We start from the raw sequence: 20,923 nt of genomic DNA, 5'->3' as shown, positions 1-20,923 counted from the left end.
AGAAAACCGCGACTGGTAATTCTGGAAATTATTGTCTTGACAAATGATCTGATTGTCTTGGTTACAAAATAGGCAAAACATCTGGCCGGATAAAGGTGGAGTCGTGTTATTACATAACACAGAACCTTCATTTTCTTGCAAAAGTTAGATATATGCCTAAGGTATGCAGAGCGTCAATTGGCCTACTTGTTTTTTTTTTTAAATTAACTTCGTGATCAAATTATAAAGAATGACCACAACCAAATCCTCTCTTCAGTTTTTTTAAACTTGGCATGTCTCCAGGTCTAAAGTGGTGCAATCGCATTAAACGTTAGTACGGAAAGAAAAGTCAATTGTAGAGCCCTTTTTTTTTACAGACAGAAGCAAGTCCTTGAGCTTTCCTAGTGCCGATTTACAACGTCTCCTTATTACACACAACACCTCAATTCCTTCCAGTGCTAAGGTGGAGAGATTTTTCTCCGTAGGAAAAGACTTGTTGAAGCCAAAGCGGGCAGGACTAAGCGACTCGTATTTTGAAATGCGCGTGTTTTTGACAGGTGCGTAACAATAAATTTCACTTACAACCTATAAAGACGTTGAAACGACAGTGTAAACCAAGGGTCTCAAACAAGCAGCTCGCGAGGACTTGTGGTGCGGCCTGCGATGCATTCTTAAACTTTAAAATAATTAACAATTACAGTATATATTTTTTCTATAGATTTAGAAAGATAAAATTCACTTTGAAATTGCTCAAAAAGTCTGAATCATCTCAAAATTCCCATCAAACGTCAGAAGATTTTGTAGCACTGCTGTCCTGCTATTTTATTGCGTGCAAGTAACTCCTATTGTTACATCACAATCATATTGACTTTTTTCTTACTGTCTGTGTCTTTATCGCAATAGTAACTTTGGTATTTGCTGAAGTCAGGTCTTCACGGGTTTAGTTGTTTCCGCGCCTTTGAAAGTTACTTCCAAATTTTTATTTTCCAGGTTCGTCGTTTTGTTTGCATTCTTTTTTGTTTTTGTTTGTATTTTTTTGCGTTTGTACATTTTTTCCATCTCTTTGTTGTTACATTTTTTGCAATCTAACGTTCTTGGTGCGTTTTTAAGAACCTTTTTTATTGCGTTTTAACTGTGTTATTTTGTTTATTGACTTTTTACTGTGTATTGCTTCCCTCTGGTTATTCTACAAGTGTTCATTTGGCCCTCAGAGCAATTTGAGTTTGACACCCTTGGTTTTATCCAAGCTTTAAAATAATGTTAGAGCCGCGCCAAAAGTCCTCGCGGCCGCGTGCTTGAGACCGTTGGTGTTATTTTGACGTCACAAAGTGCATCCTGCGTCAGCTTAAAGTGCCCCTGACAGGCTGGATCCAAGTATAGTGACTTTTTAAAGCATTTCCTAGCGCAGAATTACACTTAGCGAACTTTTTAATCTTAACCTCGTAGCTCGACTGGTTAGGGCGTAATTTAATCAAACGACTGCTCCGCAGCGCCACCACAGGCGAAACTCCATATTTCACTGCTCTGGGACGACTTTGGTGGTATTACGTCATCCTAAGTGGACGTCGTTAGCAACGGATGAAACAAACGCTTCCTAGATGTAATTGGTGGATCACAGTTTGGTCGGAGTTGGTACAAGCGGTTGCTTTTTTCGAAGATTTATTGTTTTTTGCAGTTTAATAAAACTGTACTGAATACTTTTCTACAAAACCTAAAATATACTTGAAGTGAAAAATGAAGAAATCGTACGAATCATCATTCACATCAAGCGCAAAAGTTATTGTGTGTCCCAGATAGGTAAAGCTTTTGACTTGCTCGACCAGCATTCCGTCAATAGTAATATTTAAACTTGGTACATTTTCTTTTCTTGTAATAATCATCGTTTTCGTCTTGTTTGTGTTGATTTTCATGTTATATTCCTTTCCAATATTGTTCACTTTTTCTATTATTGTTTGGAGAGCTTCTGCTGATTCCGCCAATAAAACAGTATCGTCTGCATACCGTAGGTTGGATATGTTCATACCTCCTATGCTGATACCCTCCATTCCATCAATCTGTCTGAAAATCATTTCAGTATACAGGTGGAATAGACATGGAGATAGTATACATCCCTGGCGAACTCCACGTTTTATGTCCATTGCACCAGATAAACCATCTTCCATCTGAATAAATGCCTTTTGCGTCCAATATAGATTAGCTATCAGTCGCAGATCTTTTCCATTTAAACCTATATCAGCCAAATATTGCATCAATTTTTCGTGTTTAACTCGGTCAAAGGCCTTTTCATAGTCTATAAAGCAGGTATAAACATCTTTATTGATTTGGTTGTAACGTTCACATATAGTTCTCATATTGAAAATTCCTTTCCGTGTTCCCTTTCCAGGCATAAAACCACTTTGAGTTTCATTAATTTCATTTTCGATGATTTTTCTATTTCTTCTGAGAACGACTCTCAGCAAAATTTTTAGTATATGACTCATCAGACTAAGGGTGCTAAATTCTGTACACTGTGTGGCTTTTGGCTTCTTCGGCAGTTTGACAAGAATGGATTCATTCATTTCTAGTGGTATGTGGCCATTCATGTAGATGTTATTACATAAGTTATAAATATGTTTTAGTCCTTCACAATCCAGAGCTCTTATCATTTCCGTTGTTATTTGATCTTTACCAGGAGCTTTATGGATTTTCAATTCATTTATGGCTTCATCAAATTCAGATTCCAGTATTGGTTCACCTTCTTCATTATTAATAGCAGGAATATTTCCTCTCTCATCTCCATACAGGTCGCTAACATACTCTGCCCATCTTCGCGTCGCCAGATCTCGGTCAAAAATCATTTTTCCGTCTTTATCCTTGATGCAATTGTTTTGTCTTGCTTTTGACTTTCTATTACCAGTCATTTCTTTAACTTTTTGATGCATATCTCGTGACTTGTGCGTGGCTTCAAATTGTTCTATAGTTTCACACTGTTCATCCCACCACTTTTGTTTTGCTGTTTGGCACTTTTGATTTATTTCTTTATGTAGATTAAAATACTGGATGTTATTGTCTTTGTTTCTTTTTCTTTCTATCATCAAGTCTAGAATCTCTTGATTCATCCATGGTTGCTTAGAGGCTTTTTTCTTTTGTTTTAAAACTTTTTTGCTTGCATCATTCAAGTTCTTCTGTATTTCATGCCATTGGTTTTCAATTGTCACCTTCTTGTGGTCCAGATTCCTTGTTCAGTAAGGCAAATTTGTTGTTCACCAAAAGATTGTACTGTCGTTTCGTTTCTTCAGTTGTAAGTTGATTCATATCTAACTGTTCCAAAATGGGGTTTCGTTTCATTTTTTTCAGTTTTATTTGCACCTTTACAACAACTGGATTATGATCAGAGTTTATATCAGCTCCAGGATACGTTTTGGCTTGTTTTATTGAGTTCTTGAATCTTTGATTTATCATAATGAAGTCAATTTGGTTACGATATTGATCTCCAGGGCTATGCCATGTGTATAGTCGTCTAGGTGGTTGTTGAAATAAAGTGTTTGCTATTACCAGCTGATTGAGTTTGCAAAATTCCAATAGTCGTCTTCCTCGTTGGTTCATTTCTCCCAAACCATAATGTCCTGTTATTGAAAATTCATATTGGTTTCCAACTTTCGCATTCCATTCTCCCATTATGAACGTAATTTCATTCCTTTTGGTGTATGATAAAACATTGTTTATCTTGTCATAGAATTCTTCTATTTCTTCATCTGTATGATCTTGTGTTGGTGCATATACCTGTATAACATTTATGTTGAAAGGGGTTCCTTGCAGTTTCATCATTATAATTCTGTTGGACATTGGCCAATATCTCATCATTGCAGATGCCACGCTTTTCTTCATTAGAATTCCCACTCCATGCATATGTTTACATCCGCTTGAATAGATCATTACCAAACCATCATCTGCTATTTTACCATTATCTTTCCACCGTGTTTCACTAACTCCCATAATGTCAATTCCCATTTCTTTCATCTCCTGTTTTAAATTGTCATAACGCCCTATAGCATGCAATGTTCGTACATTCCATGTTGCTAGTTTGAGCATCTTTCCTCTAGTTTCCTCTTTCCTCAATAAGTCTACGTAGTGTGTAAGGTAGCCAGGGCCGTTGACAGGAATTCTCGGGCCCGATACCAATTTATTTTCGGGCCCTCTTCATCGACAAAGTTATGAATACAAAGGCTGTGTACTCTACAAACTTTTATTGATGTCGTTTAAGCATGGTTATTTAACAAATCTTGCGTAATCTTAAAATTTCTTCAACTGCAAAACTTACTATCTCTACCTAGCGGTTGCTTTTTTGAACTTGTATATGTTACATGGCGCTAGAGTATTACTTGCCGATTCCATTGATGTTTCGCTGGTCATTCTAGGCTCACCAGAAGAGAATTGACAGCACTGCAGACAGACAGAAAGTTTTCAATTTGATTTGGGAAAGGTGTTTGGGCCTAGGTCAAACATTTGCTGATTGCTGCAATCTGAAAAGGGGTTTTAGTCTAATTTTTAGTGCAGAAATAGTGATAGTAGTCTTCTTACCTGTGCCATTTCAGTTTTTGGGTTTAAACAAATATTAGCCTGTTTATTTTGAAATTCGTGTTTCAGGTAATATTCGTTGTTAGGGAAATCACTATAGGCTACTTGACTAAATTCTTATTTTACTGCTTGGAGGCAGAAGTGGCTGTTTTACCGCCAGAAAGCTGAAGTGGGCCCAGTACTTTACCACCTGACGACTGAAATGGCTGTTTTAACCTCTGATGGCAATTCATTTAGATCTGATTATATTAAGATCTTGATAATGTTTGAACTCGCGGGGAATTTTTTAAATCCGGGCCCCTTAAATATTCCGGGACCGGGTCCAAAAGTACCACCTAGACCACCCTGTAAACGCCCTTGAAGGTAGCGGAAGCATCCTTGCTGTTAGTAGGCTACCAACATCTCTCTTCGGTTTTAAGCATGGCGTAGCCATATAAAGGCTTGAGGAAGCAATTACCCCCTCAAACTTGCCCCAAAAAAATATGTTTTTAATACTATTACATCGTTTTAATGGCATTGTATTACATGTTGAATGTCGTTTCATAGATGTTTGACTGCATCTAGCAATTATATTTTTAAACAAACTCTTTTTTTTAAGCATTAAGACATATTTGTCCCTTTAAAAAACTGTTTGTAGCTATGACACTGCTGGGTTACACAGCATTGTCTGGCGTCTGCCAAAATTTAGAATTCCGAGGCTAGACGGTAAAGGTAAGATGAAACCGTTTCCTGATCATCTCCATTTTGTATTGTGATTATGACGTGACAATGGGATGAAATTTCATATGCTTTAAAATCAGTATTTCAGTTTGAGTTTTTGCAATCACAGCATTAGGACAAGGTTTGAAAATTAGACGTTTACATTTTACTCAGCATTGTAAACTGATTGAAAGCAAAACAACAAAGACTGCCATGCCTACTGTAATGATTTTCGTTGCAATACTTTTTCTGTTCTTGTTTATAATAACGTTAGATGAAGTACTGGCATGAAAGAAAGGGAAAGTTATATTTTAATACTTTTTTTTCATAGTAATACATAAAAATGAAGACAGCTTTTAAAGCAAAATTTGAACTAGTTACTGACACACTTGAAGAAGAAGTTTTTCCAAATGAAGGAAGAGTAGACAAAGGTTTAATCCAAGAAGTCCAACACCCGTTGAAAGATAATTTCTTCAAACTTGGCTTAGAATTGGTAAGAAGAAGAATTTGTTTTACGCTGGTAGGGTGCAAAACAGCGTCAATAAAGAGTCTCTAGAATTAGCAATTTTCAGCCAACTATCGCAGTTCTTTCAGGATGTGCTCTGTGAAGGATCGAACTCTTCATATGAAAGTTTGTGCTACTCTTTCTTGGCTTCATTTGTCTTTGAACATTATTGATAAGAAACATCGTTTTAATTTTCTCTGCTTGATCATACATAGGCCTAAAGCTGAGCCTGTTAATTATTTTAACTTAATTTTTATAAAAAATAATAAAAGTTTATCAAAATAAACTGGTCACGGCAGTATAATGGGTAATTTCAGAATTATAATCAAACATTGGATTTCTTAAACAAAAGAAGAGAACAAGTTTCTGGCTACCTTTTCACTGATCCAATGTTCCCTCCTGGCCCCCGGAGTTTGGCAAAAAATGGTTCGTTGCACCAAATTACATGGAAAAGACCTCATGTAAATAAATAAAATTAAATTATGAATTAGCCGTTGGGAGATTTTATTGCTCCAGTTTCGTGGAACACCAGTTGAAAATCAATGCACTAAGAGCTGTGTAGATTTTTATAATTGTATAATTTTTCACATGTAAAACTGCTGGTTCTTGCAACTTTCTTAATTTTGTTGATATACCTAAAACAACTTTTGACATGCAGCGCAATAAATTATTCGGAAATTTTCATCTTTATCAATTTATTGATTTTTTTTATACCGTGCTAAAGATGGTGATTGACTTGAAGATCTCTTATGACTTGAAGATCTCAGTCTTCCTTTTCCTTTAGTAGTCAGTCAATCGGGCAATATTTTGTTAGTGCTGTTCTATGCAATAATAAAGTTGGTTAACGAATGTTTTTTGTTTTTTTTTGCATCAGGAGATGACCAGCGATGCTCAGTTGTTTGTAGAATCATCAGTCAGAAGTGAACCAATCCAAGGAGAAGTTGGAAGCTGTTATTTTCTTGCCCCATGCTCTGCTGTTTCTTGTCACCCGAAGCTAATTAATAACGTGAGTTGTGTCTTCAAAAACAAACTGCGGTTCAACAAACCTTTATATTTTTGATAGGCGATTCGCACGAGTCGGTTCGAACTGCTCAAATCGCACAGCTGTAAATGGGTTTTAATCAACATTTAAAGGGCATTTGCTTCCCGTTGAGACCAACTGGCTATGCCTTTGTCAGACATTAAATGATGCTCATAAAAGTAAAGATAAAATTTTACTTCTTTGGCTTCTCATTGGCTTCTCTGCGTTGCCCCAATCGCATATCGAACCAGCGTCGCTTGATGTTGAGTCTGGCACGTAATCACTGAGCTGACCGTGACGCGTCAATTTATCGAAAGACAATTTATTTAACGACAACTCATCGAAACGACAGTTCATCGAACCGACTGTTTATCGAAACGACAGTTCATCGACCGACTGTTTATCGAAACGACAGTTTATCGAACGACGAAGCACATATGCAATGGAATACTCAGGGGTTAGGGGTTAAGGGTTAAGTGTTAGGGATTAAGAGTTAGGAGTTAGGGTTTAAGGGTTAAGGTTAGGGGTTATGGGTTAGGGTTAGGTTTGAGGTTAGGGTTAGGTTTTCGATTAACTGTCGTTCGATCAATAGTCGTTTGATAAACTGTCGTTCGATAAACTGTCGTAGTACCGAGCTGACGGAGCGGTTGAAAAGAGTTCACAAATAATTTACTGTTTTAACAAAAATAAATATATTCAATAAACACGAGTATTTTTACAACGGATCTGAGCAGGAGCTTTCATCTTTTCCAGATCATTCCACCAGCTCAGACCATTAGCCCAACAGACACAGATTACAACGGTATGCTTAGGTTCAGGTTTTGGAGATTTGGCAAATGGGTGGAAGTGGTTGTTGATGATTTTCTTCCTACTAAGAATGGAGTCACACCGGTTTACTCAAGGACAAGCAATCCCAATGAGTTTTGGCTGTCACTGGTTGAAAAAGCCTACGCAAAGTAACGTTAATTTATCATCTAGTATTATACGCATACGTATTATATCATACGTAGTATGTAATGCAAAGGACTTCATAATTATCATCATCCAAGTTCGGCTCTATAGGCTAATCGCGAGTGAGGATTGAGGGATCGCCAAGTTTTTCTTTTCTATTATTGTCTTCACCACCTTTCTCCATCTCCCTCTTCCCAACGCATCTTTCTAATTCAGTCTGGCCTAGCTTGCCTCTCTTCACTTGTTCTTGTTCTTTCATATACGAACGACATGTTTTTCCAAATTCTCTTTTGACGTCCTCGTTTCCGAATGTCAATTGAGATCAGGACCTTGGGTATTGCAATCCAAGACTCAAATGGTTGGTTGGTTTTGAATCTTTATCCTCAGACTGACAAAGCCTTGATAAGTTATTCCTGGTAGTTTCGCATAGGCCTACATGTAGAGGCTCTTGACGCAGGGCCAGTTATCGAGATTGACAGAGTGAAGTTTTGCGATTGTTGAAGTGTTGTTGCTGGGAAATTATTCCACCCATTAGATGCCGCTGAATGGAGAGCAGTCCTGAAATGCGTTGCTCAAGCGCACACCCCGAGAGTCGAACCAGTGCCGAGTGAGTTTGAGCCAGGCGCGTAACCACTGAGCTAACAGGGTAGACGAAATAGTTCAAGTTTTCCAACGTAACCCCATTCCTAAAGCTAAAGTTGTATTTCAGGTACAACTTGTGTTTTTACATGACATTAGCCCTATTTGGTTGCTTAGGATAGTAATATGGTATGTTAATGTGGAGTGACTGTAACGTATATTTGCGTCAAAAGCTACTTTTTCCTGAACCAATTCCATTAATAGGTTGCATGGATCTTATGAAGCTATGAGTGGGGGATTCACCGCAAATTCTTTAGTGGACCTTACTGGTGGTGTTGTTTTTCAGCATCATATAACTAAACTCGATACAAATGATGAAGATCAAGATATGTTTAATCGGATACAGAAGTGAGTGTTAGGCTACAATTTTGAACAGCAAATTCTGATTAACGATTTAAATTGTTACTTGAATTGTATTTAGTTAAATTGTTCTATTGCTTGCGTGGATCAGTTCAGTTTCTTTTATTTCTGACCATCACAAAGAAAATCAATATATAGGACAAACATAGAAGAGGTCTAGAAAAAGGTAGAAGCGACAAAACGCGGACGTTATAACATGCATGATACCAAAGCAGGACAATCAGTTTAAAATATGGCAAGGTAGCGACACCTTTCCAGTAATCCCACTTTTAAGCTCACGGTTAGTAGGTCCACTCGCTTATTAAGCCCAACTTAAATCTATTTTGATCTATTGTCTGATTTAATCAAGTCCGAAATTGCTGAATGTACAGTATAAGAATAGAGAGTCGTCCCCCACTTAATAGGTCCACCAGCTTTCCCAAATGTGTCCAGTTCCGAAATGGGCTTAATAACTGTACGGTAATACATTTTTTAAATTTGTGCAAACGAGTTTGTGCTGAGTCAACGAGTTTGTGCTGAGTCACAACAAAGTTGAAAAGCTTCTTTTCATTTCTTTTGCAATTGACAAAGTCTTAACTTGCTACTTTTGTGCTCCCATCAAACTTTTCTATTTTTCTCTTTCTAGCTTTTGTTTTCTGCAAGTCCTTCTGTCAATACTTCTCGACTTGAAAACAATTGGTATTGGAGAGATGTACGAAAAGTAAAGCGCTACCAAGACAATATGGAACACGCACAACTCTTGGCACTTTTATTTTTCCTACTTTCATACCACCTTAGTCTCGTACATGCCTAAACATTTTTCTGCAAATCTCAGTAGTTTTCAAGTGCCCCTCGTAGCACAGTGTGCAACCTTCAAACAAGAAAGAAAACATTTAGTCCTCATTTCGAGAGCTTAACGTCATAAGAAATTTCTATTTTTTTTTGGTCGCTTTATCTAACTGTTTCTACAGGGCTGTTCGCAAAAAGAGCTTCGTATGTTGTGGGATCGAACCGAACTTCATGCCTACCTCTCACGAAGATGACGCAGACGCGTCGGGGATGACGTTCGCTGATACTTATGCCGTCACAGGAGCATGTCGGGTAGGTAGGCGATTCAAGCAAAACAAAAATCAAAAAATATTTAAATGTTTTGAGCTATACTTTACTATATTTTATTGATCCTATCCAGTTATTATAAATGTTTTGAGCTATACCACTTGACATCATGCTTTAAATTTTAGTCTCGCAGGAACTTGTACTGTTATTGTTAAAAGTAGCCCAGGTTTGATAAGTAGTAGCCTACACCCTACGGCCTACGGTATATCAAAACAAAGCTAATGCACATCAATTTTTAGTGGAAAAGCTTGCAACAGAAGCCAGTACAAAGCTATAGTAGGCTTTCGCAGAGCTTGTGGCTATGACTACTTTTAGTAGCCTATTTGATGTAATATTACAATGAAAACATAGTTAATGCCCTTTCAGTATCATCGTTACATTAATAACTGGACGTTTCTGCCCAGATTTTTTTTAAATAACTGCTTAGTAGAATATGGACAAAAGCCTAAACAGGTTACCGATGCTAACCAGAAACCTCATAAGGTTACCAGTATCCTGCAGGCTTTTAAAATTGTATTCATGAAGAAATGTAGGCGAGTATCCTCATGGATATTTGAAATAATCTTCCATCTGCTTACCAATAGCATTGATTGATTGATTGAATCTTTATCTTCGGACTGGGAAAGCTTCTTGCAGAGCATAATCCTGGCAGTTTCGCATACTTGTAGAGGCTTTGAATCCCTGACGCAGGCCCGGTCACCGAGATTGACAGAGTGAAGTTTCCGATTGTTGAAGTCTTGTTGCTGGGGAACTATTTTATCCATTAGATTCCGCTGAATGGAGAGCAGTCCTTAACGTGCGTTGCTCAAGCGCACACCCCAAGAGTCGAACCAGTGCCGCTTGATCTTGAAGCTTCTTCGTTCCAGAAGTGACGCGCTAACCAATCAAGCTATTGGGCGGGCTTTTACATTAAATTTCTGCAGATACTGAATCGAAGCTTAACATTCAGCCCAAATTGCAATACCAAATAAAAAAAAGGTTCCAAAATTGTTGATGCTACATTTTACATTCTAAGAAAAATGTTAATGTAAACTTCAAAATATAACACTATACAATGTTTCTAAACGGTAGGTACATTCATTGGAAAATATCAATGTTTTTCATTAATTATAACAATCATGTAAAGTTTGTAAACTGGTGAGATGTTGAAACATTATGGTAAGATTGATTTTCCCAAATTAGTGGACATTTTTGTCCAAATTTGAGACGTTTTTTTTCTCAGCGGGAAGGCGACCGCTCCCCCTGCCCCCATTTGCTACGGCTATGGTCTGTGTAAGTGTGTAGCCTATGTATTTTTTCAATTAAATAATATCATGGTCAGCTTTAAGCTCTCTTTTTCGTTTGGAACTTGATAGGTTCGTCTGATAAATGGTACCAACGAGCAGCTGGTGAGGGTTCGAAACCCGTGGGATGCGTCTGAAAAATGGAAAGAATTATGGGGCGAAAGGTCAGTGTCTTGAAGATTTTTGTAAACCTGCTCTGTGGGTAATGTTACATCTGTTAAGTTTCTCGACCACCACTGGTGTTTTTCGTTGTTATTCAATACAACTATAGCCTGATTGAATTATAGTTGTGGTCTACGAATCCAAAGATTACATTGCTACAAGAAGTGTAGAAAACAGACTTGATTTGTGCAAAATAAATCAAAACCAAATCCTTTACTACAACTTTTCAATCGCAATAAATCCAACTTGAGACAAAGTATTTTGCACTGAAACAGGAATTTTATTTCGTTTTAAACAATTTTCGAAATATTTTTGTTTTCTCAAATCTATTTGTTTCCACTTTTTTTTTATTTTTAGGTTGAATCTATGGAAGATGGTGAGCAAGCGAAAGATGGACAAACTCAGACGACGAGTAACCAGCGATGAAGAATGGTGGATGACGTATAAAGACTTGTCGACCCACTTACATCATTTATCCATTTCTACTCTTGGTCCAGATGTTGATCCAAGTGGAAAACCATACAAAGGAAGGTTTGAAGAAAACTTTTTTTGTATTCATTTAGTGTAGATACAACTTTGGGACATACGATTTCAGTGTAAGGGCCGTTGGGAACATAATTTGAGCCGGTGCCAATAAAATTGTTAGGCCTGAAATAGAAAAGCGTAGGCCTACCGTACTACATGTAAAGAATACGAGGTTGTTTTTTCAAGTTTCTGGTCTATGGAACAGTTACCAGACCCTGATATCACCCCGGGTTTAAAAGTACCTTCTGGACCCACTCCCCCCCCCTATCAGCGCTACTGTTCAGAGTATGCATACTTGTACCAGAACAAGACAAGAAGTAGGGACTAATAAGTTCGTTGTTACGATTCCTACCTGCAACTTCTTGTTTAATAAATCACTAATTTTCCTTTGTTTGACATGCTGATTTTAGTAAACAAATTAGCCCACTGTAAAATGTTGATTAATGAAATCAAGCAAAAGCTGCAAAGAAAAGAGGAAATAGAAAAAACGTAAAGGACTATTTATGCAAAAGGTTTTTAAGTACAATTGAAAACAAAAAGACCAGCAACTTTTCAAGCATATTTATTGGTATTAAAACATCGTTCATGCATGCTGTATAGGTGGTTGCGAACCTCCATAACAGGCATATGGAAAGCTGGATGCAATGCGGGGGGTTCTATGAACAACATGAAAAAGTACGTCACGAACCCTCAATACAGGATCCGACTTCAAGCGGCAGGTGACACAGAAACTTAATTTTGTGAAACGCTTTGATTTTTTGTAACATAAGATGTGTAAACAATGTATATTGAAACCAATGTAACATTGTTTACTTATACAAAACATTGTAACAATGTTACATTGTAAACAATGTAAATTGGTAGCCAAAAAGCTGTCATTCATTGACTTATTCAGTTTGTTTTTCGTCATTAACGAGTCCGGGTCGAAAAAGATACTAACTACAAAAATCGATATAGACCTACCAGCACGTTAATGAACGGGAAAAGGTGGCAAAACCTTGAAAGGTTTAAGACATGCCTGAATTGTAAATCATCTAGTAGGCTATAGCTTATGTCTGTAGTTAGCAAGGCCACAAAACCCAAAAACAAACAGCAAAAAATAAAACAAAAACAAAGAATAATAAATCATAACCAAATGAAAAGTGTAGTGGATTGAATTTGCCAGTTTCGATATTGATGTGGATGAGCAGTCATCATAATAAAAATAGGATGGAGAAATAAAACCGGACATAAAAGAAAGCCATCAAGCAAAAGCCCGTTTCGATGAGGCCCAAGAGAGCAAGGTGTTGAGCTTTTTCTATGGTCAGACTGCCCATCATACAGTAGCCTACGACGATTAAGGTTCGAGATCCAGTGTAAGTTATTGTTTCTTGTCCTGGTGGGTGATGGAATGGATGAGCTATTAGATGATGATGTCCTGATGGTGTTGATGAAGCTCTCATCCTCTTTGGTGACGGTGACGGTGTCGTGTTGATTATGGAGTGTTGCCTTTGCTGTTAATATCTACAAACATAAAAGTACAGCACAAGCAGTCAACATTATTGTTAGTTAGGCCTAATCTTTTGTAAATTATTTCGAATTTCAATTGAAATCTTCACAAGAATGCAAAATAACCTGTCAACGCGGTTTTTTTCTATTGCGCATCCGTTTTGCTTAAATGTTGTTTTAGTTTGTAGACAAAAAGTGACTTTGTATCAATCTTTCTAATTGAAGAAGGAAATTCGTTCCATGTTTTGGCAAGTGTGAATTCTATTGAATGCTGAGTAAGCGTTTTTGAGAAGTATGGAATGTTTAGAGAATCATTATCATGGTTTCTTGTAGACAGGTTGTGAACTTCTTTGACATATTTAAAAAGGTTGGAGAAGAAATCTGGCATTAAATTGTTTTGTAGTTTAAACATGAAAAGACTAATTTCCAGTTTAAGCAATGGCTCAATTGATATCTGGATCTTGCTACAACTATCATTGTTGGGACGGAATACACGATGAAATTTGTTACAGATTTTTTGAAATTTTTGGGCACGTAAGTCCTCTGTTGCCATTTCCAAGTCGTATTGCAACACCTCAGGTTACTTTCAATTAAAGAATGGTATATAAGCAGATCAAATTTAATCTTATTAATTAGGCCATGGCCACCTAAAGATACGGCCTGATTTGTCACATTTTGCAGAAATTTCCAGGTTTTTCTAACTTTGGGCGAACGTTTAAATAAATTTCTCTAAAAATTAGGTTTTTACGCTTTCTTTATTCTTTTCCCCAGATGACACAAAAGGTTTTAACATCCTCACATGTTGAAAAACAAAGAAAATTTGATTTTGTAGATTTTAGTCAGACTGTTAATTTTCAATAACAGTCTGATTTTGCGTTTTTCAACTTACTTTTTCTCATTTGCTACTGCTTCCCTAAGGCAACAAAAAAGTTTTTTATCATTAGGAAACCGCAAAAAGTAAAAACATCTCAAAAAATGTCAGTCAAGCACTAGCAGTAGCTGTAATCAAAATCTGCAAAATGTGACAAATCAGGCGCATCTCCAGGGGGCCATGATTAGGCCTATGCCAAAATTTCTTCGGAGCTTTAGCAGCAAATGTTGCATATGTGGTTTCCATGAAAGGGTTTCTTTCAGAATCAGTTGTCAAGTTGCTTCAAAAGTTGACCCGAAATCACCTTGCTGAACAGTGGCGCTGGTGCTTTAAAATCTGTGTCATGTAGAAATGTGTACCATCTGCATTTACGATGCTGATGCTGTTTTAAATGGAGTAGGTTTATCATGACATTGTGTGAACAAGTGAGCTATCTGGCGATGAAAATAAATGGTGATCCGACAAGAAAACGCTTTTTTCTCATCGATGTTTCATGCTGCAGTTTTTGAGTTTAAAAACTACTTAAGCCTCAAGAGATTAAAATTTTGAAATGCTGCAGCCAATCACATATTGAACAATGTTGTATGGTTTGATGGAACAAAATGAATTTGTTTAAGAAACTTTGCACGGGAAATGGTTTAACCACTAAACAACAGTTCAAGCATAGACTCAAACATTTCAAAAATGTGATTTAAGTATCTCTTAATTCATGTTTTCAATTGGTAACCTGTCTCCACAACCAAAACCTTCCAGAATAATGAAACTGCTCTTTCCTACAGACATTAGATCATCCACGGATCTGACACGGCCAGGAATCGGACAATGCATTTTTCAAATCGGGCTCATGCAAGAACACAGGAAATTTGAAGAGCAAGGAGAATTGCCGTTGGTTGAGATAGGGTTAAGAATTTATAAGGTGAGTGTGTTACATTGAGAGGCATATAACTAGAGCAAAGACTTAACCGCGCCTTATGACAAATCATAGGTAAAAACCATGTCTTTTGTAGATTTTGCATCAAAATGTGATTTGTGGGCCCATTCCTGAGCAAGCCGAAACTTGGCATTTCACAAGCCAACAAATTCAGTTTAGCAAGACCAAGCAAGTCCGTTTCTAGCTGAAAATCTTATTTGTTAACTTGGACAGTAGCTGAAATGTACTTGCTGAGTTGAAGCACTTGCTGAGTTGTCGCCTGCCGAGTGATAGGACAACTGGTTTTGATACTTGCTTGTTGACTGTAGGTTTTATTCGGAAGAGACTTCTGCGTGCCTATGATCTTGCTAATTGTATTTTTGAGCGTCACAACGCTCGCACATTGTTGCTATTAAGTTTTTGACTCATTTCATTTCATTATCTCATTCATCTCATTTCATCATTTAATTTTGTGCCCATTGTGACATACAATGCAGATATATACGGTACAATGCAATTGCGGGTTCATTGTAACTTTTATGACGTCAAGACGTTAAACCAAGCTGAACTGAACGATTTTCGTGTATTTTTCAGCTGCCGCGACGAGTGGGCCGTAAACTTTCCGTGAAATTTCTCAACAACTCATCAAACATCGCCCTACAGACAACTACCTACAAAAAGCAGCGGGAAGTGTCCTTGTTCGGCAGATTGGACCCTGGTTATTACGTCATAATACCATCTACGTTTTATCCCGATTCTGTAACGTCATACTTGATGAGAATATTTACGGAGGGTGAAATACAAATCGATGAGCTCGCTTGAGCCGGAAGAAAAGTTTTGTTGATTGTGAACGAACAATGCCTCGTGGGAAATCGCCAGATACCATTTTGTTTGCTTGCGTCTAGTATCCGAGTAATTATGATAAAAGCAAGCAGGCAAAGTCTTTGTACCAGGCCCATGTTGTAATAGCAGCGTTTAAATTATGCTACAATGTCTTAGCTGCAACGATTACGTATTTACAAAAGTTATACTTCTATATCAAAAATATAAAGATAACATTTACTTGACTTTAGAAGTAGTTATATCTCTTGAACAAGATCCCATACCCAGAGCCATTAGAACCAATAGCTTTGTCTTTATCCATTTCATTTCAATATCTTTTAATCTGTTTTGCGTACCAGGAATATATCGTCTGTAGGCTACTATGGCAGCTTTTCATGAAACATTTAACTTTACTTCTTGCTTTTCGCTTTTGTCAGGACGGCATTATGACGAAACTCAGAAACGTTGTTTGTCATGACAATTTCATCCAGCGGCCCTCGTCTGGGGTCATGACCTACTTGAGTTCAATCGCTCATGATGAAAGAAAACTCAGTAACGGTTGACAAATCTCCCGGATGTTTTTGAATCTTTATGGTTGAAGCTGCCAAACGAGTGGTGAGAGCTTTGGAACGGTGTTCGAAAGGTCGCAGGTTCGACACTCATGAGCGTGTGGCTGTGTCTTTACCAGGACACTTAAAAGCATGTCTGAAGGTGGCCACAAAGATTGACTTCCTTGCCTGAATAGGACAAAAAAAAATATTTTCAAGAATTTCTGAAGTTTGTGCCGAAATGTAACGACAAAAATGAGTGAAAGTTTTATTGCGCCGTCAAGATTCGCAAACAAGCAAAATCTAGAAATGTAGCCCACGGTTACAAACTTTGGACACCCCCTGCTCTAGAAAGTAATAATGCGACTATAAAGACTACACGTTGCCAAATCAGTATGCACCGTAACGCGACGAGAAAATTTATTTCCCCACTTTACCGTTAAGACGCAATTTCATAAGTCAATATTGGCAGCAATTGAATGGCAACTTAACAAGTTTACTAAAATAAAAAGTTTTTATTTATTATCTTAGCTATACTTCTTCCTTCTCGAGAGACAACTGCACATCGTTCCACGCTTTTGGTAATTCCCTGCGCATTTAAGAAACACCTGGTTTTGCAAACATTTATCCCACAAAATTCAATCCCTCGTGTTCTTTTTCTCTTGTTACTTTCAAGATCAAGTCTATATAACAGCGTTGAAGTGAAATTGCTTTCAAATGCAAAATTTTGTTGCGTGTGAGATAGATCGTTCATATTTCAGTGCAGGCGTAAAGCTAGGTCAGTTTAGCTTCGTCCAGTGCTGCTATACCATGCATTCTATATAATGCTCAGGGTTGGAAGTAACGACTAGTTGTCACTATTCGATAGCGTTATTCGTTGCTTTCTGAATATCAAATGCTTATACTCATTCCTTTTAAAAATAAGTATCAAATGCACGTTATTCACTGCTTGTTTATGCAAGCAACGAAATTATTATCGTTTTTCACTAATCGATATTTAGGAGAACTGCTGAATCATTTTTTGTTGTTCACTTACTTCGTCGTCAAAGCGAATTTACGAGATTTGGTTTTCGGATTACTATCCGACCTAGTCCCCTTCCGGTTTTCGAACTTTAAAGGATTAAGGAAAATTTTTTGGCAACACAGTTCAGAATAACCATGCCAGTGAGAGTCGTTAACAGTGTTGCAAACCTTGCGGTTTTCCCGCAAGTTTGGGATTGTTTTTTTTTCGAGTTTTGGTACCTTTTTTTGAGTTTGCGGGTTGCTTGTTTTTGGGCTTTTTTTGGCCAGTCAATTTTTAGTAATTGCTATTCGTTGCTTTTTTTAAGTATCGATAGCGGAAAGTCTTTGATTTTTTGGGCACTATCGAATAGTGAAATAGTCATTGCTTTTTGACTAACGACTTCTAACCCTGATAATGCTTTGTGGATAGGACATTCAAGAGTAACATTAGCAATGAAATAAACGGCGATGTCTTTCAAGCTCTGATTTGGTTCCTCGATGTTATTGACTGTCATGAAACTAAAGATGACTTTATTGATAAAGTTTTAACCAACTTAAAATGCGGCCACCCCAACTTAAAACATACTAAAAATGAAGGCAGGTAGCTCACAACAACAAGCAACACAAAATAGAGAACAGCCAGAAGGACAAAACACGCCAACGAAGTAATCAGTAGAACAAGGACCAGTACAGAAACAAAGTACGTAGAAATAACGTAAAACAATATATTATAACATTTACCCACTCTAAAAGGTAATGGGATCCCCATATCTAACGGGAGGAACCCCTTTGGTGGACCTAGACGATCTTCTTGGATTTTCATTGGAAAGGCTTGATCGGGTTAGGTCACCAGTCGTTGTTGATTGCGGATTGATTGCTGGATCGCAGTCGATCGCTTGGTCGCGAACAACTTCTTCGACTTGATCGAAATTATTTCCCGGTGAAGCGCCACTGCAAGGCAGCCTATCACTCGGTGTGAATGACTTTTCCTCTGTGTCCGATGATTGAGGAGAATCCACAATATATTCCGATGATTGAGGAGAATCCACAATATCCCCGTATGAGGTATTATTAGCAGGATGTGGGGCTAAGTCTCTTAGAGACACGTTAGACTCTCGGCCGTCGCTGTATTTGATCCGAGCGTATAATGGGTTGGCTTCGGTTAAGAACACTTTCGTGACTTGATCGTCGTGTTTGCTAGACCTGTTAAACTTTCTCAGTAAGATTGGGCCAGGAGTGCTTAACCAATCAGGAAGGGACTTCCCGTGTGACGACCGTCTAGAGAAGTTGAAGAATCGCTCATGCGGGGTAGAGTTTGTTGATGTACACAGTAGCGATCTCAATGCGTGTAAGGCGTTCGGAAGGACATTTTCCCATTTGCTTACAGGCAGGCCGAATGACTTGAGGTTACATTGTATCGCCTTCCATATTACTCCGTTATAACGTTCAACTTGCGAATTGCCTTGCGGGTGATAGGGTGTTGAGTGGCTCACAGCTACACCCCTTTCCAACAAGAATTGTTTAACATCCCTAGACATGAAACTTTGGGCTCGATCAGTATGAATAAAACTACAGGTACCGAACATTGCAAACAGTTGAGAAAGGCACTTGATTACTGTGCCAGACGACGTATCAACACAGGGAAAACAAAACGGAAATCGTGAATACTCATCAATGACACACAATATATATATATTACGAGAACATGATGGTAAGGGGCCCTTAAAATCTAAGTTTAGCCTCTCCATGGGCTGAGTCGCTTTGATTAAATTACTCTGGACGGGTTTAAAGAAACGTGGCTTAACTTCAGCGCATACATTGCATGATTCACATATTCTTTTAACATCAGTTGTCGAGTAAGGCAAATTTTTCGAACGCACATAATGCAACAAACGAGTTAAACCCGGGCAACACAATTCTTTATGAATATCCATCAAACTTTTAATGTTTCGAGCAGGTACCGTTGCGCAAAATGCTCTCGATAAAGCGTCGGGTGCTGTATTGTCTTTGCCGGGACGGTAACGAATAGTATAAGAAAAGGATGCCAGTTCGAGGCGCCAACATAGCACTTTATTGTTTTTGACTTTGGTCCGCTTCTTGCTGTCAAACATGAAAGCTACTGATTTTTGGTCTGTAATTAATGTAAAATGCCTTCGAATCAGAAAATGAGACCATTTCCTTACGGCTTCAATAATACTCGTAGCCTCCTTTTCCATGGCAGGGTAGTGTAGCTCGCTCCCTTGTAATGACCGAGACATAAATGCTACCGGTCGCCCACTTTGATTTAGAGTAGCCGATATTGCTACATCTGATGCGTCACATTCTACGGTAAACGGTGAGTTCTCATCAATTGCTTGAAGGGATGCATTAGCAATAGCTTCTTTGAGGAATTGAAAGTCGCTTATTTGTAACCTGCTTAAAGGAAAGGCATCAACTCCCTTTAGCCTTTGTATTTTGTCAGAGAAGCCCGGAACCCACTTAGCGTAATAGGCGAACAACCCAATTGTTCTCTGTAGCGATTTATTATTGAGCGTCATATTACGTCGTTTCATGGATTGTAGAAATTTTGCAGCGGTCTTCTCTAGTTCTTCAGAATTACGACCGCCAATGATGACGTTGTCAAAGTACACGTACGTGTTTTCAAGTTTGTCCGAAGCAACAACGTTGTCCATTATGCGTTGGAATACTGGGCCACCATTTTTAACACCAAATGGCATGCGATTAAATTCAAATAATCTTCCACCAGCTTGAAAGGCAGTATAAGGTTTATCTTGGTCAAGCAATGGAATCTGGTGGTAGGCTGATTTAAGATCATAAGTCGCAAAACTATTGTACTGTGCAAGACTGTTCACGATGTCCTCGATGCGGGGGATGGGGTAAGCATCGAGTTCAGTAAATAGATTAATTGTTTGCGAGTAATCGACGCAAAGTCTTTTACGTCCAGACTCAGGATTTGTTACTACGACTACTTGAGCACGCCATGGCGAATTACTCGGCTGAACGATTCCTTCAGCAAGCCAATTGTTAACTTCTGAATCGATAAATTTTAAGTCATTGTGACTGTACCTCCGAGATTTAGTCGCGACGGGTTTGCAATTATCTTTCACACTTGAAAATAATGATGGACACTCTACTTGGGCGGCGGCTACGGCACATGTCCCAGACATATTATGTGAAATGATGAGGTCATTTTCAGGACCAACCAATTCGAAAACTAAACGCTTATGCTTGCTTTGAAAATCTAAACCAAGAATTATATCAGAGCATAAGTTCTTTAGAATATAAAGTTCAACGTTGTTATACGTGCGATCAAGAATGTTTAGGTTTACTACACATTTACCGAGAACTCGACTTTTGGCTGACATTTGAGCCATCGTCACTTCGAGCCTTGCCGGAAAAACTTTGAGGTTTAAGTCTTTAACTGATCGTTCGTTGATAAAACTCTTAGAACTTCCGGTGTCAATTAGAGCCATAGCCGTAGGAGATGGGGGGGCAGGGGGGGCGGT

General features: G+C 38.1%; 2 protein-coding genes and 1 pseudogene across 2 annotated transcripts in view; 2 read left to right on the top strand and 1 right to left on the bottom strand.

Annotated features, from left to right (window-relative positions):
- Window positions 1–3,165: 3,165 nt before the first annotated feature.
- LOC145785285 (protein CFDP2 pseudogene) lies at window positions 3,166–4,050 on the bottom strand (annotated as a pseudogene).
- A 1,313-nt stretch (window positions 4,051–5,363) lies between these two features.
- Window positions 5,364–16,009, top strand: LOC145785083 (calpain-1 catalytic subunit-like). The gene is made up of 11 exons (XM_082596784.1): window positions 5,364–5,728; window positions 6,058–6,201; window positions 6,615–6,746; window positions 7,515–7,717; window positions 8,556–8,699; window positions 9,662–9,791; window positions 11,162–11,253; window positions 11,609–11,782; window positions 12,377–12,495; window positions 14,915–15,051; window positions 15,640–16,009. The coding sequence occupies exons 1-11, from the start codon at window positions 5,579–5,581 to the stop codon at window positions 15,865–15,867; spliced, it is 1,653 nt and encodes a 550-aa protein (XP_082452910.1). The 5' UTR covers window positions 5,364–5,578; the 3' UTR covers window positions 15,868–16,009.
- A 449-nt stretch (window positions 16,010–16,458) lies between these two features.
- The window catches only part of LOC145785284 (cubilin-like), a 34,842-nt gene continuing 30,377 nt past the window's right edge, over window positions 16,459–20,923 (top strand). Inside the window, exon 1 of the mRNA XM_082596957.1 lies at window positions 16,459–16,482. Coding sequence (XP_082453083.1) covers window positions 16,459–16,482 — 24 coding nt within the window. The remainder of the gene's footprint in view (window positions 16,483–20,923) is intronic.

Source organism: Aplidium turbinatum, chromosome 16, assembly GCF_918807975.1.
Source record: "Aplidium turbinatum chromosome 16, kaAplTurb1.1, whole genome shotgun sequence".
Lineage (NCBI taxonomy): Eukaryota > Metazoa > Chordata > Ascidiacea > Aplousobranchia > Polyclinidae > Aplidium > Aplidium turbinatum.
Note: the sequence above shows the minus strand (reverse complement) of the source record. Positions and strands in the feature narration are given on the sequence as shown.

Excerpts from the sequence above, each read along its gene's own strand:
- LOC145785083 (XM_082596784.1), top strand. The coding sequence starts at position 5,579 with ATGAAGACAGCTTTTAAAGCAAAATTTGAACTAGTTACTGACACACTT. Across the intron at positions 7,718-8,555 it reads GTTGAAAAAGCCTACGCAAA|GTTGCATGGATCTTATGAAG; the intron begins GTAACGTTAATT and ends TTCCATTAATAG. Across the intron at positions 15,052-15,639 it reads TAGGGTTAAGAATTTATAAG|CTGCCGCGACGAGTGGGCCG; the intron begins GTGAGTGTGTTA and ends TGTATTTTTCAG.